This window comes from Schistocerca nitens, chromosome 6, assembly GCF_023898315.1.
Source record: "Schistocerca nitens isolate TAMUIC-IGC-003100 chromosome 6, iqSchNite1.1, whole genome shotgun sequence".
NCBI lineage: Eukaryota > Metazoa > Arthropoda > Insecta > Orthoptera > Acrididae > Schistocerca > Schistocerca nitens.
Genome location: NC_064619.1, coordinates 170566582 through 170592496, shown reverse-complemented (window position 1 = coordinate 170592496; position 25915 = coordinate 170566582). Strand labels below are relative to the sequence as shown.

The window sequence follows — 25915 nt, the reverse complement described above, 5'->3', positions numbered from 1 at the left end:
AGTGAAACGCCAGTATGGCGATGACGAATACACGCTTCCAATGTGCGTTCACCACGATGCCGCCAAACACGGATGCGACCATCACGATGCTGTAAACAGAACCCGGATTCATCCGAAAAAATGACGTTTTGTCATTCGTGCACCCAGGTTCGTCGTTGAGTACACCGTCGCAGGCGCTCTTGTCTGTGATGCAGCGTCAAGGGTAACCGCAGCCATGGTCTCTGAGCTGATAGTCCATGCTGCTGCAAAACGTCGTCGAACTGTTCGTGCAGATGGTTGTTCTCCTGTAAACGTCCCCATCTGTTGACTGAGGGATTGAGACGTGGCTGCACGATCCGTTACAGCCATGCGGGTGAGATGCCTGTCATCTCGACTGCTAGTGATACGAGGCCGTTGGGATCCAGCACGGCGTTCCGTATTACCCTCCTGAACCCACTGATTCCATATTCTGCTAACAGTCATTGGATCTCGATCAACGCGAGCAGCAATGTCGAGATACGATAAACCGCAATCGCGATAGGCTACAATCCGACCTTTATCAAAGTCGGATACGTGATGGTACGCATTTCTCCTCCTTACGCGAGCCATCACAACAACGTTTCACCAGACAACGCCGGTCAACTGCTGTTTATGTATGAGAAATCGGTTGGAAACTTTCCTCATGTCAGCACGTTGTAGGTGTAGCCACCGGCGCCTACCTTGTGTGAATGCTCTGAACAGCTAATCATTTGCATATCATAGCATCTTCTTCCTGTTGGTTAAATTTCGCGTCTGTAGCACGTCATCTTCGTGGTGTAGCAATTTTAATGGCTAGTAGTGTATTATGTACATTAGGGATGAATCTCTTCCTAAAATATTCATCATTTTATACGCTGCTAAGTGTAAGCTTTAGCTTGACTATATAGGACACAGCAATACAGTAAAAAAATTTTATTAAGCAATAAATACAAATAAATAAATAATAAATATTGAAATACACAGATAGGATGATGAAGTATATCTGCTTGAAGTAAGTAGTCAAGGTTCGAATGAATGACGGTTTCCATCACTCATTCAGTCCAGAGAGAGGAGCACGACACGAAAGCCGTAGGTGTGCCGTGAGCTGGAGCCTCGTCAGCCGATGAACGCCTGGCCCGCCTGGAGCAGACAGGCCATGACGTTCCAGAAGGAGGGTCCGGAGAAGAGGACGCCGGCAGCGCACCACATGATGCCCAGCATGCTGCCCCAGGCCTGCCTCGCTTGAAGCCCAAAATCCCGGGGAAGCAGGTCCGTTCCTGGGTGGTGCCTGCTGGCTCCGCCGTCGTCGAATGTCCATCTAGTACCGTCAGCCGGAAAATCTGGCTTATTGACGTTAGGCGGAAGAAATTTGGATGTTTGCGACTGCTGATCCATTCCAGATCCATCCGGCCTTTGCAGCTCTACGTCTCGCGAGGATTCTCCTGCGCTTGTTGCCAGAATATAGGCGGGTCTAAAGTCTGAAGACCGCTTTACTCTAACATGCTGGGCGCGAAACGCCAAGTTGCCGTGTGCTATTTCGTTAGTCTTATTGTATATCCCCGAAAGTGACCCTCGATTTTCATTTAAACATTTGACGCGATGCCCAGTCTCAATAGAACTCTGCAAGCACGGTAAAGTAGAGCCATCATGTTTTAGAGAATTAATTCGGGTCAATGGATTCATTAAAGACTGAGCTACTCCTATATGTAACAGCGGAAAAATGATTGAGAAAGGATTATTTGGTTTACCACTAGGTGAATGTATTGCAAAAGCCGCACTGTTCTTTTGGTAGTCTAACGTATTGTTTGGCAAAAGCACAAACTTTCGTACGGGTGGAAACTTAATTCCATGAACAGTCTCATTATATTCTTGTATAGTTGAGTTGTGAGCTTCAAACTGAGCGTAAATTTTTGAAGCAGTCGTTGTTTTCTCTTCGAATTTAGCAGTCACTTTCGTGCCGTTAGATAGTGTGGGATGTTCCGACGACGTAGTCACTGTCTCATTGCTATGTTCTTCATGCGCGAGATGTTGAAAAACAGTCTTTGTAACCGTATTCCTTTTTATGACGTTGGTTGCTGTGCCATTGGGTGGCACATGCGGTCCGGAATGAACTTGAGCTCCACGGAGGTAACTGAGAAATGCCCCCATAAGTCCCTCACTTTTGTTCACTAGATCATTTACTGCAATTGTTATGCCGCCTGTTGCATTTCCGTTATCTGCAACAGACGGCGAGAAGATATATTTTATCGGTTTACCTCGTGAATAAATGTTTGTAATGAGACTACCGTGAAGAGCTCCAATAATACCTTTTCTGACAACTGGCATTTGATGCTGTTCGGCGGTTATAAATTTTGTAGACTGTGAAGAAGCTTTGAGAGGTGCATACTGCCGGTCAGATTCCGTGGCTGGACTGGACGATCTTTTAGCATCGTCAGCACTCTCCACGGTCGCTCTGGTGTGGGACAGCGGCTGTAGAGCTGCCTCGTCGTACTGATCTCGGACCTGCGCCAAGGCAGCGCCTACTACGGGCCCGGCCGGGCGGTCCCCGGTGACGCCTGCTTGCGGTCCTCGGTCACCTCGTCGTAGATGTCGTCGCCGCCGCCCCCCGCCGTCGGCTCGTCGACGGGCGGCAGCCCCTCCTCGCCCGGCTTGACGAGCGCGACGCCGTCGCGCCCCATCACCATGCAGTCGAAGTGCAGCACCAGCACGGGCGCCCGCTGCAGGCGTGCCTCCATGTCCAGACACGCGTGCAGGTTCAGCCCCGGCGTGTACACGTCCCACAGACGCATGCACATGTCCATAGACGGCGCGTACGGGATCGGCACCGGCATGCACAACGGCGGCGGGTTCTTTGCTGCAACAGGGAAACACACTGGTTGGACAAATACACGAAAACACCACGAGAAATAGAGATGCTATTCAAGCCTGCAGGTTGCGCTGTTTATTTGAGCACGAATGGCAGTTTGTCATACACCTAAGAGGGAAAGAATCTGGTACACCTGTCTAATACGGTCCCCGTGAGCATGCAGAACTGCCGCAAGACGACGTGGCATGGACCCGACTAATGTCTGAAGTAGTGCTGGAGGGAACTGATACCATGAATCCTGCAGCGCTGTCCATAAATCCGTAAGAGTACGAAGAGGTGGAGATTTCTTCTGAACAGCACGTTGCAAGGCATCCCAGATATGCCCAGTAACGTTCATGACTTGGGGGTTTGGTGGGCAGCGGAAGTGTTTAAACTGAGAAGAATGTTCCTGAAGCCACTCTGTAGTAATTCTCGACGTGTGGGGTGTCGCATTGTCCTGCTAGAATTGCTCAAGTCCGTCTGAGTGCACAATGGACATGAAAGGATGCAGGTGATCAGACAGAGTGCTTACGTACGTGTCACCTGTCATAGTCGTATCTAGACGTATCACGGTCCCCACATCACTCCATCTGCACACGACCCACACCATTTCCTGTCAGAGAGGTCACAGTTCGTAGTGTGAAAGTCATCGACTAAAACAGAAATGATTTCTGGCGTTCCCCAAGGTAATGTTATAGGCCTTTTGCTATTTCTTATCTATATAAACGATTTTGGAGACAACCTGAGCACTCGTCTTCGGTTGTTTTCAGATGACGCTGTCGTTTATTGACTAATAAAGTCCTCAGAAGATCAAAATAAACTGCAAAACGATTTAGAAAACATATCTGAATGGCGAGAAAAGTGGCAGGTGACCCTAAATAACTAAAAGTGTGAGGTCATCGACACGAGTGCTAAAAGGAACTCGTTTAACTTCGGTTACACGATAAATCAGTCTAACCTAAAAGCCGTAAATGCAACTAAATACCTAGGTATTACAATTACGAACAACTTAAATTGGAAGGAACACACAGAAAATGTTGTGGGGAAGGCTAACCAAAGACTGCGTTTTATTGGCAAGACACTTAGAAAATGTAACAGACCTACTAAGGAGACTGCCTACACTACGCTTGTCCGTCCTCTTTTAGAATACTGCTGCGCGGTGAGGGATCCTTACCAGATAGAACTGACGGAGTACATTGAAAAAGTTCAAAGAAAAGCTGCACGTTTTGTATTATCGCGAAATATGGGAGAGAGTGTCACAGAAATGATACAGGATTTGGACTGGAAATCATTAAAAGAAAGGCGTTTTTCGTTGCGACAGAACCTTCTCACGAAATTCCAATCACCAACTTTCTCCTCCGAATGCGAAAATATTTTGTTGACACTGACCTACATAGGGAAGAACGATCAACACGATAAAATAAGGGAAATCAGAGCTCGTACGGAAAGATGTAAGTGTTCATTCTTTCCGTGCACTATACGAGATCTGAATAATAGAGAATTGTGAAGATGGTTCGATGAACCCTCTGCCAGGCGCTTGAATGTGATTTGCAGAATATCCATGTAGATGTAGATGTAGATGTAGATTACAGAGCCTCCACCTGCCTGAACAGTCCCCTGCTGACATTCACGGGTGAGGTTGTCTCCATACCCATACACGTCCATCCGCTCGAAGCAGTTTGAAACGAGACTCGTCCGACCATGCAACATGTTACCAGTCTTCAAAAATCCGATGTCGCTGTTGACGGGACCAGGGGACGCGTCAAGCTTTGTGTCGTGCAGTCATCGAGGGTAGACGAGTGGGCCTTCGGCTCCGAAAGCCCATATCGATGATGTTTAGTTGAATGATTCGGACATTGCTAGCACTTGTTGATGGCCCAGCATTGAAATCTGCAGGAATTTGCGGAAGGGTTGCACTTCTCTCACGTTGAACGATTCTCTTCAGTCGTCGTTGCTTCCATTCTTGCAGGATCTTTTTCCGGCCGCAGCGATGTCGGAGATTTGATGTTTTGCCGGATTACTGATATTCACGATACACTCGTGAAATGGCCGTACGGGAAGATCCCCCCCCCCCCCCCAACAATGGCTCTGAGCACTATGGGACTTAACATCTGAGGTCATCAATCCCCTAGAAGTTAGAACTACTTAGCCGGCCGAAGTGGCCGTGCGGTTAAAGGCGCTGCAGTCTGGAACCGCAAGACCGCTACGGTCGCAGGTTCGAATCCTGCCTCGGGCATGGCTGTTTGTGATGTCCTTAGGTTAGTTAGGTTTAACTAGTTCTAAGTTCTAGGGGACTAATGACCTCAGCAGTTGAGTCCCATAGTGCTCAGAGCCATTTGAACCATTTTTTAGAACTACTTAAACCTGACTAACCTAACGACATCACACGGATCCATGCCCGAGGCAGGATTCGAACCTGCGACCGTAGCGTTCGCGCACTTACAGACTGAAGCGCCTAGAACCGCTCGGCCACAACGGCCGGGGGAAGATCCCCACTTCATCGCTTCCTCGGAGACGCTGTGTCCCATAGCTCGTGCGCCGACTATAACAGCATGTTCAGACTCAGTTAAATCTTGATAACCTGCCGTTGTAGCAGCAGCAACCGGTCTAACAACAGCGCCAGACACTTGTTTTATTATATAGGCGTTGCCGATCGCAGCGCCGTATTCTGCCTGTTTACATATCTCTGTATTTGAACACGCATGCCTATACCAGTTTCTATAGTGCTTCAGTGTACATTGACGACTTAACGTTTTGTAAGTTGTTACGCCTGAGGCTATCGGGAGCCATCAAGAGTATTCCAAGACAGGAAATCAAAGACACAATGCAGTGAGCAGGCAAAACTGGTAGTGTTTAGGTTACCGGAGCCATATGGCAACACTAGAGCCCTGCAAACTACAGACGCTCTGGGCAGCTGCCCATGGGAGAAATTTCAAATCAGAGAATTATCTGATCACTCTATCCATGGCCTATAAGGTGTTGTAAGGCGTCGCAGTAGAACATTGCCACTAAAGGGTACGTCTTAGCAGAGGCAGCAAGCTTGCCCGGAGGACTACAACGTCAGTGGATGTACACAGGCTAGAGTGCTACTACAGCAGTCCTCATCCACGTAATGGCTGAGGACGTGGCCAAGTGACGTAAAACACTGTTGTTGCTGCTTGATAATAGGAGTGGTTGCGACGTTGATAACAAACTTGCGGGTTGCTAATGTTAAGTCCAGAAGCATCCCTACCCACAGAAAAGGAGAAGGGGAGGAATCTAAATGTGGTTTGTCGAAGCTTGTTAAGTGCCGGTGGATTGGTGGACATCTTCAACAAAATAAGCATATACACAGTCACAACACAAGAAACATAAATTATATCCACATGTCACAGTGTAGAACAGCACTGTACCAAAAAAGTGTATCACAGATAACAGTTCAGGTATATAACAGCCTACCCAGTGATTTAAAATCGCAGCAACATAAAATTTTTTTAAAACATAATCTTAAGTCATTTCTAGTCGAAAATGTTTTTACTCTGTAAAAGAATTTTTAAATTACAAAAAATAGCCTTATAAACAATGGTTATGTAATAATGATCAAGTTCAAATTGCTATATTTGTCACTTGTAATTTATTATTGATATCTGTAATTAATTTTGTCATGCTCTCTCTCTCTCTCTTTCTGTGTGTGTGTGTGTGTGTGTGTGTGTGTGTGTGTGTGTGTGTGTGTGTGTGTTACTGCTCCTTTCGCAATTTTGACTTGTCCTATATTCAATGTACTGTTTAAGTATGTAATGAATCAAATGGACCAATAAATAAATAAATAAATAAATACACTCCTGGAAATTGAAATAAGAACACCGTGAATTCATTGTCCCAGGAAGGGGAAACTTTATTGACACATTCCTGGGGTCAGATACATCACATGATCACACTGACAGAACCACAGGCACATAGACACAGGCAACAGAGCATGCACAATGTCGGCACTAGTACAGTGTATATCCACCTTTCGCAGCAATGCAGGCTGCTATTCTCCCATGGAGACGATCGTAGAGATGCTGGATGTAGTCCTGTGGAACGGCTTGCCATGCCATTTCCACCTGGCGCCTCAGTTGGACCAGCGTTCGTGCCGGACGTGCAGACCGCGTGAGACGACGCTTCATCCAGTCCCAAACATGCTCAATGGGGGACAGATCCGGAGATCTTGCTGGCCAGGGTAGTTGACTTACACCTTCTAGAGCACGTTGGGTGGCACGGGATACATGCAGACGTGCATTGTCCTGTTGGAACAGCAAGTTCCCTTGCCGGCCTAGGAATGGTAGAACGATGGGTTCGATGACGGTTTGGACGTACCGTGCACTATTCAGTGTCCCCTCGACGATCACCAGTGGTGTACGGCCAGTGTAGGAGATCGCTCCCCACACCATGATGCCGGGTGTTGGCCCTGTGTGCCTCGGTCGTATGCAGTCCTGATTGTGGCGCTCACCTGCACGGCGCCAAACACGAATACGACCATCATTGGCACCAAGGCAGAAGCGACTCTCATCGCTGAAGACGACACGTCTCCATTCGTCCCTCCATTCACGCCTGTCGCGACACCACTGGAGGCGGGCTGCACGATGTTGGGGCGTGAGCGGAAGACGGCCTAACGGTGTGCGGGACCGTAGCCCAGCTTCATGGAGACGGTTGCGAATGGTCCTCGCCGATACCCCAGGAGCAACAGTGTCCCTAATTTGCTGGGAAGTGGCGGTGCGGTCCCCTACGGCACTGCGTAGGATCCTACGGTCTTCGCGTGCATCCGTGCGTCGCTGCAGTCCGGTCCCAGGTCGACCGGCACGTGCACCTTCCGCCGACCACTGGCGACAACATCGATGTACTGTGGAGAGCTCACGCCCCACGTGTTGAGCAATTCGGCGGTACGTCCACCCGGCCTCCCGCCTGCCCACTATACGCCCTCGCTCAAAGTCCGTCAACTGCACATACGGTTCACGTCCACGCTGTCGCGGCATGCTACCAGTGTTAAAGACTGCGATGGAGCTCCGTATGCCACGGCAAACTGGCTGACACTGACGGCGGCGGTGCACAAATGCTGCGCAGCTAGCGCCATTCGACGGCCAACACCGCGGTTCCTGGTGTGTCCGCTGTGCCGTGCGTGTGATCATTGCTTGTACAGCCCTCTCGCAGTGTCCGGAGCAAGTATGGTGGGTCTGACACACCGGTGTCAATGTGTTCTTTTTTCCATTTCCAGGAGTGTACTTAGCTAGAGAGGAACAGTGCATCGCTACGATTTTTTAAAAATCAATGTTTTTGTATTGAGAGGGAGTTTTCAGTCAGATCGTTGAGGTGCCGACTCATTGTCACTCGTGCCCAGCCGCGGTAAGCTCTGGCCTGTCAGTTTTTCTCATTCGGCGTGCAATTGCATGAGGGCAGAATCTGCTTTCATTGCTGAAAACCACGGCTCGCGATACCATCTTCCAAGTAATCCTCTGACAGCACCAGTCGATGCTTTGGCGTGAGTGAAAGATGGGTTAGATGTGTGTGTGTGCCCGTATACCCACAGCTAACACCCAGTTCGCAACAATTCGTGTTGACACGTCTGGGCTCTCAAGCCCTCTTATTTGTTTTATGATAGCTGTATTGTGTGCCATTCTTGTCCTTACAATACGACGATCCTGGCGGGTGTCTGTGCTGCGTGGACGTCCAGAACCTCGTCTACGGGTGTGGAATGTTCACGTGACCAGTGATACCTTCATTGTTGCACAACTGACGCAGCGCGTCCAACTTGTGTGTCAGTTCTCCGGAAAGACCATCCCGCCACTCGGAAGGCCATAATTGGACCCCTTTCCAACTCACACAATTGGCTGTAGCAAGCACGATTGCATCTCCGTGGGATGGTTGCTTGTTTGCTTTACCACACTGAGCTTTCTGGCTACAAGCACTCCCTATTGAAGGGTAGACGCAAATGCCGCCCTGGTAGCTATGCCAATAAGATATTTGCTGACGGACGACGGTGAAACCATTATCAGTACATCTACTACACACAGCTGACATATGCCGTCACCAGATCAAAATCGACGTCGTCTTTCCAGGTGTATTAACTTTCTTTCGGGCAGTGTATGCTGATCCGCTAGCTAAACGGTTTGGTCCGTACTAGTGCAGCCACCGTCTCCTGAGACTGACTTCTGTGTCTTTGTGATATAAACTTCCAGGAGCCCGAGATTCCTCACCTTCTGGGCAGATGCTCTTGTCACGCATTGGCGCTAACATCAACTTCTAAACATCCTGCTCGCCAGATAACACTATAGGTGATCTTCTTCCGTCTGGTTTCGTCAAGATCAAAGTTTATATCCCTTTCCTGCTAACGGCACTGTTAGACTTAAGGTAACATAGCACATTCATCGAGAACAGTCTCGTGTGGAAGTTTTTCTGCGGACGGTGCTACCACCTGAGCGTTCACCGTATTAGGAATGAGTCTCACATTAAAAACCGGTATCAGCACTTCAGCCTATAACGTTTGTGACTATAAGTCCAATTTTTGTGAAAATATTGTCTTACAAAGTCGTACAATAATCTGTAATCGTTCTGTACGCAGACTTCCACAGATACTATCGTCATTCTACTAAAACCGCAACGGTTACCCCACTGAAAGAATGATTTTCATCTCACACTGAATTCGGTCTGCATTCTTTAATATCGGTGTAGTTAGACTCACATCTCTTTGATTGTTTTTTTTTAAATATTAGGGTGACATGCTAACCATAAATAAGTACACTAAGTGGTAGTACAATAGCTAAGTTTCATGGAATGACATAACTGCAAAAAAAAAAAAAAAAAAAAAAAAAAAAAAAAAAAAAAAAAAAAAAGAAAAAGGAAGAAAAACACAATCAAGAATAAACACACATAAAGTAAGGAAAATGTGTTATTACTGTACCACACACGGGAAGTATGTCACATAAGATGACAAACATTACCGAAGTACATATGATTGAAATAAGATTCAGCCCGTATAATGATTTATAACAAATCTAATGTACAAGATAAAATGTAATCTTTCAATTTTTATGTACTGGAGGCCCTAAAATAAAATAAAAGATATTTTTGTTCTACCTAACAAAAATAGTGAGGCATTTCCACACTACATTTTCAAAAATTCTATAATAATTATTTGTCTTTGACCAGAAAGGCTACGTTGTGTATCATATCATTGATGCACGTTCCCCCCAGTACTTTAATCCTTGGTCCGAGATTTTCTCTGTTTCCTTCGCTCTACTTCATCGTGAGAGCTAAATAACAGACGTGATAACCTATAGATTTGTAGTACACCTAGTTCTTTATTCACGTGTCTGATTTTCTCAGAGAGATTTTCTTCTGAACTGAGAACATTTAATTGTAAGCAGTGTTACAGAACGCTATCTTCACGTCATTTTGTATTATTAACAAGAATCACTAGCTGTATGTGGCTAGGAATTTCGATGGAAAGTCAAGAGATTGTCATCCTGAGCAACTCGTATCTACGTTAGGCGTTAAACAGTTTCCACGTAGTTGTGCATCGGTAATAACAATCGCAAATCTATTACTTTTATCCGCAGAAACCGTATCTCTATTTGGCAATGGAAGGAAGCGTGAGGGGTTTAATTTGTAGAGGGAGGCCAAGGCTTGAGTGTAATGAGAACCTCAAATGGCTGAAGGCTGCAGTAATTGTGTAGAGATGAAGAGGCTTGCACAGGATGGACCACCTTGCAGAGCTACATCAGACCACTCTTCAGACTGAAAACGGCAAGAATAACAACAACAACAACGATCATTACAGATCTCGAGACATTTATTTTAGGCTCCTCTACTATGTATTTAATTGTAGCCCTAAACGCTAGAGACACTCTGAAGATACGACTGCATTCTAACGATATACACTGACGGAAAGAAAATCGCAACATCAAAAAATAAGTAATGTAAAGTAATGAAATTTCAGGAATACATCTGTCTAGGCAACAGGTTTAAGTGATTAACATTATAAGATCACAGGTTAATGTAGGCGCGAGGTAAGCCAATGGAAATGTGAACAGCTAGTACAGGGTTATTACAAATGGTTGAAGCGATTTCACAGCTCTACAATAACTTTATTATTTGAGATATTTTCACAATGCTTTGCACACACATACAAAAAAAGTTTTTTTATGCATTCACGAATGTTCGATATGTGCCCCTTTAGTGATTTGGCAGACATCAAGCCGATAATCAAGTTCCTCCCACACTCGGCGCAGCATGTCCCCATCAATGAGTTCGAAAGCATCGTTGATGCGAGCTCACAGTTATGGCACGTTTCTTGGTAGAGGAGGTTTAAACACTGAATCTTTCACATAACCCCACAGAAAGAAATCGCATGGGGTTAAGTCGGGAGAGCATGGAGGCCATGACATGAATTGCTGATCATGATCTCCACCACGACCGATCCATCGGTTTTCCAATCTCCTGTTTAAGAAATGCCGAACATCATGATGGAAGTGCGGTGGAGCACCATCCTGTTGAAAGATGAAGTCGGCGCTGTCGGTCTCCAGTTGTGGCATGAGCCAATTTTCCAGCATGTTCATATACACGTGTCCTGTAACGTTTTTTTTCCCAGAAGAAAAAGGGGCCGTAAACTTTAAACCGTGAGATTGCACAAAACACGTTAACTTTTGGTGAATTGCGAATTTGCTGCACGAATGCGTGAGGATTCTCTACCGCCCAGATTCGCACATTGTGTCTGTTCACTTCACCATTAAGAAAAAATGTTTCCTTATCACTGAAAACAAGTTTCGCACTGAACGCATCCTCTTCCATGGGCTGTTGCAACCGCGCCGAAAATTCAAAGCGTTTGACTTTGTCATCGGGTGTTAGGGCTTGTAGCAATTGTAAACGGTAAGGCTTCTGCTTTAGCATTTTCCGTATGATTTTCCAAACCGTCGGCTGTGGTACGTTTAGCTCCCTGCTTGCTTTATTCGTCGACTTCCGCGGGCTACGCGTGAAACTTGCCCGCACGCGTTCAACCGTTTCTTCGCTCACTGCAGGCCGAGCCGTTGATTTCCCCTTACAGAGGCATCCAGAAGCTTTAAACTGCGCATGCCATCGCCGAATGGAGTTAGCAGTTGGTGGATCTTTGTTGAACTTCGTCCTGAAGTGTCGTTGCACTATTACGACTGACTGATGTGAGTGCATTTCAAGCACGACATACGCTTTCTCGGCTCCTGTCGCCATTTTGTCTCACTGCGCTCTCGAGTGCTCTGGCGGCAGAAACCTGAAGTGCGGCTTCAGCCGAACAAAACTTTATGAGTTTTTCTACGTATCTGTAGTGTGTCGTGACCATATGTCAATGAATGGAGCTACAGTGAATTTATGAAATCGCTTCAATCAATTGTAATAGCCCTGTACATTAATAACCGGTGTAAGCGGCAGAATGTTGAACGCAAGAATGCATACTTGAATGCATTGTGTTGTACAGGTGCCGAATGTCAGTTTGTGGGATGGAGTTCCGTAAGTATTGCGCTTGGTCGGTCAGTACAGGGACGGTTAATGCTGTTTGTGGATTATGCTGGAGTTGGCGTCCGATGACGTCTCATATGTGATCGTTTGGAGACAGATCTGGTGATCGAGCAGGCCAAGGCAGCATATCGACACTCAGTAGAGCATGTTGGGTATGTGGGCGAGCGTTATCCTGTTGTAAAATACCCCCCGGAATGGTGTTCATGGATGGTAGCACAGCATATCGTATCACCAGATTGACGTACAAATTTGCAGTCAGAGTGCGTGGGATAACCACGAGAGCGCTCCTGCTGTCAAACGATATTCCACCACAGATCTTAATTCCAGGTACTGGTCCAGTGTTTCTAGCACGAAGGTAGGTTGGTTTCATGCCCTAAACTGGGCTCCTCCTAACCAACGCACGGCGATCACTGGCACCGAGGCAGAACTAGCTTTAATCAGAAAACACAACAGACCTCCACCCTCCCCTCCAATGAGGTTTTGCTTGACCCCACTAAAGTGGCGGTGGTTTGAGGTCAGTATAATTGACGCTACAGGGTGTCTGGATCAGAGCTGTCTTCGAAGTAACCGATTTGTAACAGTTCGTTGTGTCACTGTGATGCCAACTGCTGCTTAAATTGCTGCTGCAGACGCAGTACGATGCACCACAGCCATATGCCGAAAACGACGGTCACCCTCTCGGTAGGGCCACGTGGCCGTCTTGAGTCCGGTCATCTTGCGACCGTACCTCCCCGTAACCACTGCTGCCAGCAATCTTGTACAGGGGCTACACTGCTGCCAAGTCTTTGTGCAATATCGCAAAACGAACATCCAGCTTCTCGTAGCCCTATTACACGACCTCGCCTTAGAGGCGTTCTCGACTAACGTCAACTCACCAAGTCCAATCTCAAAGGTAACTAACGCTCTCGATGGTTACAGCGTGTATTTATACACTACTGGCCGTTAATATTGCTACACCATGAAGATGACGTGCTACAGACGCGAAATTTAACCAACAGGAAGAAGATGCTATGATATGCAAATGATTAGCTTTTCAGAGCATTCAGACAAGTTTGGCGCCGGTGGTGACACCTACAACGTGCTGACATGAGGAAAGTTCCTAACCAATTTCTCATACACAAACATCAGTTGACCGGCGTTGCCTGGTGAAACGTTGTTGTGATGTCTCGTGTAAGGAGGAGAAATGCGTACCAACACGTTTCCGACTTTGATAAATGTCGGAGTGTAGCATATCGCGATTGCGGTTTATCGTATCGCGACATTGCTGCTCGCGTTGGTCGAGATCCAATGTCTGTTAGTAGAATATGGAATCGGTGGGTTCAGGAGGGTAATACGGAACGCCGTGCTGGATCCCAGCGGCCTCGTATAACTAGCAGTCGAGATGACAGGCATCTCATCCGGATGGATGTAACGGATCGTGTAGCCACGTCTCGATCCGTGAGTCAACAGATGGGGACGTTTGCAAGACATCAACCATCTGCACGAACACTTCGACGACGTTTGCAGCAACATGGACTATCAGCTCTGAGACCATGGCTGCGGTTACCCTTGACGCTGTATCACAGACAGGAGCGCCTGCGATGGTGTACTCAACGACGAACCTGGGTGCACGAATGGCAAAACGTCATTTTTTCGGATGAATTCAGGTTCTGTTTACAGCATCATGATGGTCGCATCCGTGTTTGGCGACATCGCGGAGAACGCCCATTGGAAGCGTATATTCGTCATTGCCATACTGGCGTATCACCCGGCGTGATGGTATGGGGTGCCATTGGTTACAATCTCGGTCACCTATTGTTCGCACTGACGGCACTTTGAACAGTGGACTTTACATTTCAGATGTGTTACGACCCGTGGCTCTGCCCTTCATTCGATCCCTGTGAAACCCTACATTTCAGCAGGATAATGCACGACCGCATGTTGCAGGTCCTTTACGGGCCTTTCTGGATACAGAAAATGATCAACTGCTGCCGTGGCCAGCACATTCTCCAGATCTCTCACCAACTGAAAACGTCTGGTCAATGGTGGCCGAGCAACTGTCTCGTCACAATACGCCAGTCACTACTCTTGATGAACTGTGGTATCGTGTTGAAGTTGCATGGGCAGCTGTACCTGTACACGCCATCCAAGCTCTGTTTGACTCAATGCCCAGGCGTATCAAGGCCGTTATTACGCCCAGAGGAGGTTGTTCTGGGTACTGATTTCTCAGTATCAATGACCCAAATTGCGTGAAAATGTAATCACATGTCAGTTCTAGTATAATATATTTGTCCAATGAATACCCGTTTATCATCTGCATTTCTTCTTGGTGTAGCAATTTTAATGGGCAGTAGTGTAGCAAACCTGATATCCAGCCTCGTAGTGCTGCTATTAGTGGCACTCTTATGCGACGGGAGCGACTTTTGAATAGACATCATCTTTGAGGTGCAGAAACACGTGTACCAACTTTCGTTTATGTCGCACAACTCCTTCGTGGTGTTGCCATTTCTTTCCGCCAGTGTATCTCTTGAATCAGCCCCCAAATAGCTTCAGTTTCGTAATCGCAAATCACTAGTGCCCGAAGGCAGTCAGCAGGAAAAGGAAAACGACAAAAGACGAAATCGACAGTGGTGTACTTGGCTCTCTCACTGTACTCGTCAGTGAATGGGGCTGTGGGTCGGGCGTTCACTCACCTGACATGGTCTGTTGGTAGAGAGAGTCGCCGTCCATCAGCACGTCGGCCACCAGCGCGAACTCGTATGGGTCGTACGTGAGGTTCATGCACGCTGCAACACAAGCGCGACGCGTTAGCGATTGTGGATCAGTCGGTCGCCGGCCCTACCGTGCCGTGCAGGGCGCCAGCGACCGTAATTAAGGAGCGCCGCGCATCGCATTTCAAGCACCTGTCGCCAAAAGGGTGGCAGTGTTGGTTCTTCTTTAGCATCAAGACGTGTCCTCTAGCAACAAACGTGTGTACTGAAGTAGATGACTCAGCACAAAATAGACATCTGTGCTGAAAACTTGGTAATACAGAAAAAATTAGCGAGCCTGTAAGGAAGACAGGAAAAATAGAGAAACATCATTTCACCTAAATAGACACACACACACACACACACACACACACACACACACACAGACAGACAGACATGTAACAAGGACACCTTTCAAAACATCGAAACCACGTTTCCGGAACATAATAGCACATAAAATGACGAAAAAATTGCAGGCGCAGCTCATGGAAATGTTTTCAATGAAACTCTTATGTAAAAAAAGCTCGTAATGACCTAATTATGGTCCTCCAGGGTGCTGGCTCGGTATAGTTTCTTCTCCGTTTTGTTATGCTTATATTGTGACAGAGATGAAATATTACTGACTGAATAACCTGTACTGCTCCCGGCCACGACCGCGTTACCTACCGCCACCTCAAACACTGCCCTCCCTCCTTCCTTGCAGTCCTTGCCACCCCCTACAACGTCATCCTTGCCACCGGCTTCTACCCCGACCTGTGGAAAACCTCCCGTATCATGATGTTCTCCAAACCCAACAAGCCTCCTTATGATGCCTCTTCCTGTCGCACTCTATGTTTCACCTCAGTGTTCAGCAAAGTCTTGGAATCCATCCTTACCCGGCGCATCCATCATCACCTCCACCGAAACCACCTCCTCCCCAACACCCAATGTGGCTTTCGACCTTCCTTCTCTGCCGATGACCAACTCCTCCGCCTCACTCATCTCCTATACCTCCAGCTTAACTCCTGTCGTCCGCCATTTTTGTCTCCCTTGACCTCGAAAAAGCCTACGACCGGGTCTGGCATCCCAGTCTCCTGTTTAAACTCCAGACCTACGCCCTTCCTGTCAACTACGTCTGTATGATTGCCTTCTTCCTCCCCGCCGCCCCTCCTACGTTACCATCCATAACGCCGATTTCCGCATCTTCTATCCCTCTGCAGGTGTGCCCCAGGGCTCTGTCCTCTCCCCTCTCCTCTACCTCCTGTAAATGGCAGATATGCCCCAACCCCCATCTCCAGTATATCTCCAAAAGTATACCGATGAATCTGCATTCCTTGCCCTCGCTCCTACCCTCCAGCGGTCTCAATGCTTTCTCCAGAATCATCTTGACGTTTTTGCCGCATGGTGTAACCAGTGGCTCCTGAAAATCAATCCTTCCAAGACCCAGGCAATCATCTTCGGCCGCACCACTCATTTCTTCCGGCTCCTTGATTTCTCCCGTACCATCTGCGCCCGTCCTTTCTGCCTCTCCCCCATCCTCACCTACCTTGGCCTCACCATTGACCGTCACCTCACCTGGCTCCCTCATCTCTGCTCTCTCCAATCCAAAGCCCACAACTGCCTCCGGCTCCTCAAACTCCCCTCTGGCCGGACATGGGGGTTGAAACCCTCTACCATCCTCCACACCTACAAATCCTTAATCCTCCCCATCCTCTGTTATGCCAGTCCCACCTGGCTATCTGCCCCGCCCCGCCCAAATTCCCTCCAGATCCTTGAGCGCCATGCACTCTGCCTCACCTTCCGTATCCACCTCCCGTCCCCCACGCGGATCCTCTATGATCTGATTCCTTTCCTCCATCTGCTCCTATTCGTCGAACATATTCCCTCATCCCCCAGTTGCTCCTCTCCTCTCCAATCCCCACCCTCTGTCGTGCCTTCACTGTTGTGTCCCCCCTACCCTCCATCTCTACACCATCTCTTTTTCCAAGGTGGATTCCGTCAACTCCCCCTCTCCCTCCATTTATCAGTCCTATCAACTCTCATCCTCACCTCCCCCTCCTTTCCTCTTTCCTTTCCTCGGGTTCCCTCTTCCTCCCCATCCAACCTGTTTTTCCCCACCTACCCTCTCTCTGCCTCCCTTCTCTCCCCCTAGTCCTTTTGCGTTTCCTTCCTCTGCTTTTCCCCATTTCCTCTCGCATCTACTCTGCTCCCCCCTTCTGAGTCCTCTCCCTTCATCGGCTCGCCCCCTCCTTTCGTTTGTCCTCTCCTCCTCCCCTTTTCCCCCCCCCCATCTGTCCAGGCCTCCCCCCCCCCCCAAATCTGCCCTTACTTGTGGTGTGTCATCTTTGTGCCGCCTTTTTAAGTGCAGTGTTTCGAGTGATTGTTAAGTGTTGTGCGTCTTTTCTGAAGTGTTGCGCACAGACATCATACTGCCGCAGGGTGTGATTTTTATATCTCTTGCGAACAGAAACCAGACTGTCACCGTGTTTTTTTAATTGTCTGTCAACTACTTTCCGTGTCTGCTTCCTGCGTATTTTATTCTCATCGCCCAGCATTTGTTTTATGTTTTAACTTTCCACAATTTTCCGCCGTTTTACAATTTACGTCACCAATTTATCGCCTGATTTTATTGTTTCTTATCTTCTTATGTTTTAAAAATTGTGTTGGCTGAAGAGCAGCGTACTAAGCTGCTGCCAGCCCGCCCTCTTTGGGGGGAATCGAAATCCAATAAAGGAAAAAAAGAATAACCTGTACCTTCACATTTAGTACCTTACACTTCTCTTTTGGACAAAAGATTTACTGTAAACATTAATGAACGTTATATCGTTGCACATTTCCTTTTAGTTCCTTGAATCCAGTTAAAGAATTACATAGTTCTTTAGAAACTTTAATGGAATCGCTTCGTCACCATACTGCAAAATACCCGACTCTTGTTTTGATATCTTGAACTGTTTACGATACGTTTGTGGCAGCCCACTACATGCAGTGAAATATGACTGAATTCAGAAGTTTTGTTCCGTCACAATGAGGCAGAGTTAACAGCAATATCTGCTAGAGGATTTTAATGGCATTCTAGTCATTTTTCAATGTATTAATATTTTCGTGAATTATATTTTTAACTCTTTATGTTGTACGATAGGTAAAACTACCTTTACAAGTCATATTAACATCTTTACAAGTCAATCAATCACGCCCAAAGTAAATTAATTTGTTACATGTAATCCTAGCGAACTGCCTAGGCTAACTATGTATCCAACGCCGGACTACTTTTCTGGTGTAGAGGTAATACGAGTAAATTATATACATAGACCACCCTCGTGAATTAGTCTACTTATTAGCGAAACTGTATCAAAATCCCTAGAGCTGTTGCTGAAATTATCTTCCACATGCATCGTAGTTTAGCAAATATGCACGAAATATTAACAAATTATGGACTGTATACACAAAAGTTTCTCTTGAATCAGTGTATCTTTTGATCGAAACCATTTTAAAATGCCTGACACAAATATGCACCTACAGACAGAAAAGACGCAGAGAGGATCTTTAATTTATAATATGTATAGAAGAAAATACGAACAAAAAATGGTTCAAATGGCTATGAGCACTATGGGACATAACATCTATGGTCATCAGTCCCATAGAACTTAGAACTACTTAAACCTAACACCCAGACATCACGAGGCTGAGAAAATCCCTGACCCCGCCGGGTATCGAACCCGGGAACCCGGGCGTGGGAAGCGAGAACGCTACCGCACCACCGCGAACTGTGGACAAAATACAAACAGCTGTATAGACTCTGGTAATAATAATTACATGTGCTCAACGGCCTGCCGAACGACGTGTTATTTTCTGGCGAATTTACACATCACAGAGATTTGAACGCTGGGTTAAACGGCAGACTAAAAGTAAAAGAAAGACATACACCTGTTTCGTCATCGCTTTTCTTCAGTGACTCGGTGCGAATGTCATATGACGTCTTTCAGATTCCATTGATGAGAACTTCACTCAGTTGTTTTATTACAGAGGGTACCATACTACTAGAAATGTATGATGAAATAAAAGAAATTATTCAGATAGTGAAGGGAGACGAAAATTTAATAGTCATGGGTGACTGGAATTCGAGTGCAGGGAAAGGGAGAGAAGGAAACGTAGTAGGTGAATATGGATTGGGGCTAAGAAATGAAAGAGGAAGCCGCCTGGTAGAATTTTGCACAGAGCACAACTTAATCATAGCTAATACTTGGTTTAAGAATCATGATAGAAGGTTGTATACATGGAAGAACCCTGGAGATACTAAAAGGTATCAGATAGATTATATAATGGTAAGACAGAGATTTAGGAACCAGGTTTTAAATTGCAAGACATTTCCAGGGGCAGATGTGGACTCTGACCACAATCTATTGGTTATGACCTGTAGATTAAAACTGAAGAAACTGCAAAAAGGTGGGAATTTAAGGAGATGGGACCTGGATAAACTGAAAGAACCAGAGGTTGTACAGAGTTTCAGGGAGAGCATAAGGGAACAATTGACGGGAATGGGGGAAAGAAATACAGTAGAAGAAGAATGGGTAGCTTTGAGGGATGAAGTAGTGAAGGCAGCAGAGGATCAAGTAGGTAAAAAGACGAGGGCTAGTAGAAATCCTTGGGTAACAGAAGAAATATTGAATTTAGTTGATGAAAGGAGAAAATATAAAAATGCAGTAAATGAAGCAGGCAAAAAGGAATACAAACGTCTCAAAAATGATATCGACAGAAAGTGCAAAATGGCTAAGCAGGGATGGCTAGAGGACAAATGTAAGGATGTAGAGGCTTATCTCACTAGGGGTAAGATAGATACTGCCTACAGGAAAATTAAAGAGACCTTTGGAGATAAGAGAACCACTTGTATGAACATCAAGAGCTCAGATGGAAACCCAGTTCTAAGCAAAGAAGGGAAAGCAGAAAGGTGGAAGGAGTATATAGAGGGTCTATACAAGGGCGATGTACTTGAGGACAATATTATGGAAATGGAAGAGGATGTAGATGAAGATGAAATGGGAGATACGATACTGCTTGAAGAATTTGACAGAGCACTGAAAGACCTGAGTCGAAACAAGGCCCCCGGAGTAGACAACATTCCATTGGAACTACTGACGGCTTTGGGAGAGCCAGCCCTGACGAAACTCTACCATCTGGTAAGCAAGATGTATGAAACAGGCGAAATACCCTCAGACTTCAAGAATAATATAATAATTCCAATTCCAAAGAAAGCAGGTGTTGACAGATGTGAGAATTACCGGACTATCAGTTTAATAAGCCACAGCTGCAAAATACTAACACGAATTCTTTACAGACGAATGGAAAAACTAGTAGAAGCCGACCTCGGGGAAGATCAGTTTGGATTCCGTAGAAATACTGGAACACGTGAGGCAATACTGACCTTACGACTTATCTTAGAAGAAAGATTAAGGAAAGGCAAACCTACGTTTCTAGCATTTGTAGACTTAGAGAAAGCTTTTGACAATGTTGACTGGAATACTCTCTTTCAAATTCTAAAGGTGGCAGGGGTAAAATACAGGGAGCGAAAGGCTATTTACAATTTGTACAGAAACCAGATGGCGGTTATAAGAGTCGAGGGGCATGAAAGGGAAGCAGTGGTTGGGAAGGGAGTAAGACAGGGTTGTAGCCTCTCCCCGATGTTATTCAATCTGTATATTGAGCAAGCAGTAAAGGAAACAAAAGAAAAATTCGGAGTAGGTATTAAAATCCATGGAGAAGAAATAAAAACTTTGAGGTTCGCCGATGACATTGTAATTCTGTCAGAGACAGCAAAGGACTTGGAAGAGCAGTTGAACGGAATGGACAGTGTCTTGAAAGGAGGGTATAAGATGAACATCAACAAAAGCAAAACGAGGATAATGGAATGTAGTCGAATTAAGTCGGGTGATGTTGAAGGTATTAGATTAGGAAATGAGACACTTAAAGTAGTAAAGGAGTTTTGCTATTTGGGGAGCAAAATAACTGATGATGGACGAAGTAGAGAGGATATAAAATGTAGACTGGCAATGGCAAGGAAAGCGTTTCTGAAGAAGAGAAATTTGTTAACATCGAGTATAGATTTGAGTGTCAGGAAGTCTTTTCTGAAAGTATTTGTATGGAGTGTAGCCATGTATGGAAGTGAAACATGGACGATAAATAGTTTGGACAAGAAGAGAATAGAAGCTTTCGAAATGTGGTGCTACAGAAGAATGCTGAAGATTAGATGGGTAGATCACATAACTAATGAGGAGGTACTGAATAGGATTGGGGAGAAGAGGAGTTTGTGGCACAACTTGACCAGAAGAAGGGATCGGTTGGTAGGACATGTTCTGAGGCATCAAGGGATCACCAATTTAGTATTGGAGGGCAGCGTGGAGGGTAAAAATCGTAGGGGGAGACCAAGAGATGCATACACTAAGCAGATTCAGAAGGATGTAGGTTGCAGTAGGTACTGGGAGATGAAGAAGCTTGCACAGGATAGAGTAGCATGGAGAGCTGCATCAAACCAGTCTCAGGACTGAAGACCACAACAACAACAACCATTCTACTGACTGAACACGCTGAGCTACCGTGCCTCCCCCTCCCCCCCCCCCCCCCCCCCGCCCCCGCCTTAGCCCACCAGGCCCGATGTAGCTTCTGATAACTTGTTGTCGTTGTGGTCTTCAGTCCTGAGACTGGTTTGATGCAGCTCTCCATGCTACTCTATCCTGAGCAAGCTTCATCATCTCCCAGTACCTACTGCAACCTACCTCCTTTTGAACCTGCTTAGTGTATTCATCTCTTGGTCTCCCTCTACGATTTTTACCCTCCACGCTGCCCTCTAATACTAATTTGGTGATCCCTTGATGCCTCAGAACATGTCCTACCAACCGATCCCTTCTTCTAGTCAAGTTGTGCCACAAACTTCTCCCCAATCCTATTCAATACCTCCTCATTAGTTATGTGATCTACCCATCTAATCTTCAGCATTCTTCTGTAGCACCACATTTCGAAAGCTTCTATTCTCTTCTTGTCCAAACTGTTTATCGTCCACGATTCACTTCCATACATGGCTACACTCCATACAAATACTTTCAGAAACGACTTCCTGACACTTCAATCTAAACTCGAAGTTAACAAATTTCTCTTCTTCAGAAACGCTTTCCTTGCCATTGCCAGTCTACATTTTATATCTTCTCTACTTCGACCATCATCAGTTATTTCGCTCCCCAAATAGCAAAAAAAAAAAAAAAAAAAGGTTCAAATGATTCTGAGCACTGTGGGACTTAACATCTGTGGTCATCAGTTCCCTATAACTTAGAACTACTTGAACCTAACTAACCTAAGGACATCACAAACGTCCATGCCCGAGGCAGGATTCGAACCTGCGACCGTAGCAGTCACGCGGTTCCGGACTGAGCGCCTAGAACCGCTAGACCACCGCGACCGGCCCCAAATAACAAAACTCCTTTACTACTTTAAGTGTCGCATTTCCTAATCTAATTCCCTCAGCATCACCCGACTTAAATAGACTACATTCCATTATCCTCGTTTCGCTTTTGTTGATGTTCATCTTATATCTTCCATTCAAGACACTGTCCATTTCGTTCAGCTACTCTTCCAAGTCCTTTGCTGTCTTTGACAGAATTACAATATCATCGGCGAACCTCAAAGTTTTTATTTCTTCTCCATGGATTTTAACGCCTACTCGGAATATTTCTTTTGTTTCCTTTACTGCTTTCTCAATATACAGATTGAATAACATTTGGGATAGGCTACAACCCTGTCTCACTCCCTTCCCAACCACTGCTTCCCTTTGATGCCCCTCGACTCTTATAACTGCCATCTGCTTTCTGTACAAATTGTAAATAGCCTTTCGCTCCCTGTATTTTATCCCTGCCACCTTTAGAATGTGAAAGAGAGTATTCCATTCAACATTGCCAAAAGCTTTCTCTAAGTCTACAAATGCTAGAAACGTAGGTTTGCCTTTCCTTAATCTTTCTTCTAAGATAAGTCTTAGGGTCAGTATTGCCTCACGTGTTCCAATATTCCTACGGAATCCAAACTGATCTTCCCCGATGCCGGCTTCTACCAGTTTTTCCATTCGTCTGTAGAGAATTCGTGTTAGTATTTTGCAGCTGTGACTTATTAAACTGATAGTTCGGTAATTTTCATATCTGTCAATACCTGCTTTGTTTGGGATTGAAATTATTATATTCTTCTTGAAGTTTGAGAGTATTCCGCCTGTTTCATACGTCTTGCTCACCAGATGGTAGAGTTTTGTCAGGGCTCTCTCTCCCAAGCCTGTCAGTAGTTCTAATGGAATGTTGTCTACTCCCGGGGTCTTGTTTCGACTCACATCTTTCAGTGCTCTGTCAAACTCTTCAGACAGTATCGTATCTCCCATTTCATCTTCATCTACATCCTCTTCCATTTCCATAATATTGTCCTCAAGTACATCACAATTGTATAGACCTTATATATACTCCTTCCTTCTTTCTGATTTCCCTTTTTTGCTTAGAAATGGGTTTCCAACTGAGCTCTTGATATTCATGCAAGTGGCTCTCTTTCCGCCAAAGGTGTCTCTAATTTCCTGTAGGCAGTATCTATCTTACCCCTAGTGAGATAAGCCTCTACATCCTTACATTTGTCCTCTAGCCATCCCTGCTTAGCCATTTTGCACTTCCTGTCGATCTCGTTTTTGAGACGTTTGTATTGCTTTTTGCCTGTTTTATTTACTGCACTTTTATATTTTTTCCTTTCATCAATTAAATGCAGTATGTCTTCTGCTACCCAAGGATTTCTACTATCCCTCATCTTTTTACGTACTTGACCCTCTGCTGCCTTCACTATTTCATCTCTCAAAGCTACCCATTCATCTTCTACTGTATTTCTTTCCGATATTCTTGTCAATCGTTCCCTGATGCTCTCTTGAAACTCTCTACAACCTCTGGTTCTTTCAGTTTATCCAGGTCCCATCTCCTTAAATTCCCACCTTTTTGCAATTTCTTCACTTTTAATCTACAGTTCATAACCAATAGATTGTGGTCAGAGTCCACATCTGCCCTTGGAAATGTTACAATTTAAAACCTGGTTCCTGAATATCTGTCTTACCATTATATAATCTATCTGAGACCTTCTAGTATCTCCAGGATTCGTCCACGTATACAACCTGCGCCACTTACTGGTACTAAATTGTATTCACCTTCCTTCCTCATAGACAGAAACTACAGCGGGGGACTTTATAATGTATAGAGACAGATGATATTGATGTGAAATAAATCTGGAAGCGATAATCAGCTAAGTGTGAGAGCCAGCGATATAGTGAGAAACGTGTTGAAAAACATACAGCAGCCCTTTGATTTCTTACATTTCTCGTTTCTTTAGTGCAGTGGTTTCCAACCTTTCTTGGACCATTACCCGTGAGTGCTATCAGACATTAGGTATTATCCCCGCCCTCCCCCTTCCCACCCTTTACGATTCCTGTCCCTCCCCTTTCTCCCTGCCCCGCATTATCACCAACTTGAGCACTAACTAAATAGTAGACTGAAAGACTTTTCTTGGAACACTTTTTTGAAATGATGGAAGATGAATGATATTTAGTATGTGTGTGTGTGTGTATGTCAGAATGAATGACGAAGGAATTCGTGGTGCATTGAAAGTTCAGTTCTACCCTATTCCTTCTCAGAAAAGAAATGTAACTATCCACTGTGAGGGTACACATTTGTTTCAAAACATGCTTCCCCTGCATTACTCCTCTCCATTGCGCCACTCGCTTGACCTGCAACTCCACGTAAATTCAAAAAAGTTCAGATGTGTGCACTATACTTCCAGTTCGAAAATCAATTCGTTGCTGCACTCCTTACTTCTTAACTGACAGAAGTCTGATGACTTCAGGCTGTTAATGCTTTGTGTCTAACCACTCCTTACTTCTGAAGTGGCAGAAATCTGCCGACTTCAGGCTGTTAATACTTTGTGTCTAACCACTCTAATAATAATAATATTAATAATAATAACAATAAAAGTGTGTACAGCACTATAGTAGCCCTTATGTAGTTAGTGATGTGTTGTCAACTAATTCATTGGTCTGTTTCGAAGCGAGTAATGAAGCAATTTCTGGAGTACTGCAGGTATTATCTACAAATTGGAGAAGACATTTAGTTGAGATATTTGTTACGTACATGTCTCACTTTTATCATGAGCTATGTACGGGACAAAGCTCAACATATATGTGTAGCGGGTGAGTTGGGTGGGGAACCTGGAACTTCCACCACATTAATGCTGCTAATTGAGAATTATTGATAACTTATATAATAAATATTGGTCTTACAAAATTGTGATAATGGTAATGCTCTTTTAAAAATAATTTAGTTTCTTGACTGAAAAAGAATCGAATCGTTTAGTTTCTACCCCTCAGAATGTTTCATTTTTCCCCTGAGGGGGTAATTAACCCCCATGTTGTGAACCACTGCTTTAGCTCAATTATTCAAAAGTTATGTGATAGAAACATGGGGCAGTCTGTTCTTTGTTGTGGAAATCAGTGCTAAGTTGTGCAACGAATGAAGGATAATTACTTATGGCTGTGACGAACGGGCAGTGTGAGTAGCAATTATTACGAGCGTATGGTTTCAGCAGTGAGATTATCAGCTGAACCGATTATGATGAAATTTGTCCTAGACATAGATCGAACGCTGAGGAAGAACATGTGCTACTTTAGAAAGCGTGTAGTACAAGATACTTATTGATCTGAAGAAAATTACATGAATTACGGAAAATATTTATCCTTTGAGAAAAGCTATTTGCTCTTTGACTTTTGATCTTTATCATGTTTGCGAAAACATATTTATTGGTTGATATGTGTTGC

General features: G+C 45.3%; 2 protein-coding genes across 2 annotated transcripts in view; both read right to left on the bottom strand.

The window, feature by feature from the left end:
• Positions 1-990: 990 nt before the first annotated feature.
• Positions 991-2519, bottom strand: LOC126262743 (uncharacterized). The gene is made up of 2 exons (XM_049959551.1): positions 2304-2519; positions 991-2213 (listed from the first exon to the last, which is right to left on the bottom strand). The coding sequence occupies exons 1-2, from the start codon at positions 2320-2322 to the stop codon at positions 1114-1116; spliced, it is 1119 nt and encodes a 372-aa protein (XP_049815508.1). The 5' UTR covers positions 2323-2519; the 3' UTR covers positions 991-1113.
• Positions 2519-25915, bottom strand: part of LOC126263276 (uncharacterized) — a 37815-nt gene continuing 14418 nt past the window's right edge. Inside the window, exons 3-4 of the mRNA XM_049960362.1 lie at positions 15019-15111; positions 2519-2851 (exon numbers count right to left, since the gene is read on the bottom strand). Of these exons, the coding sequence (XP_049816319.1) occupies positions 2520-2851; positions 15019-15111 (425 nt within the window). The 3' untranslated portion in view covers position 2519. The remainder of the gene's footprint in view (positions 2852-15018; positions 15112-25915) is intronic.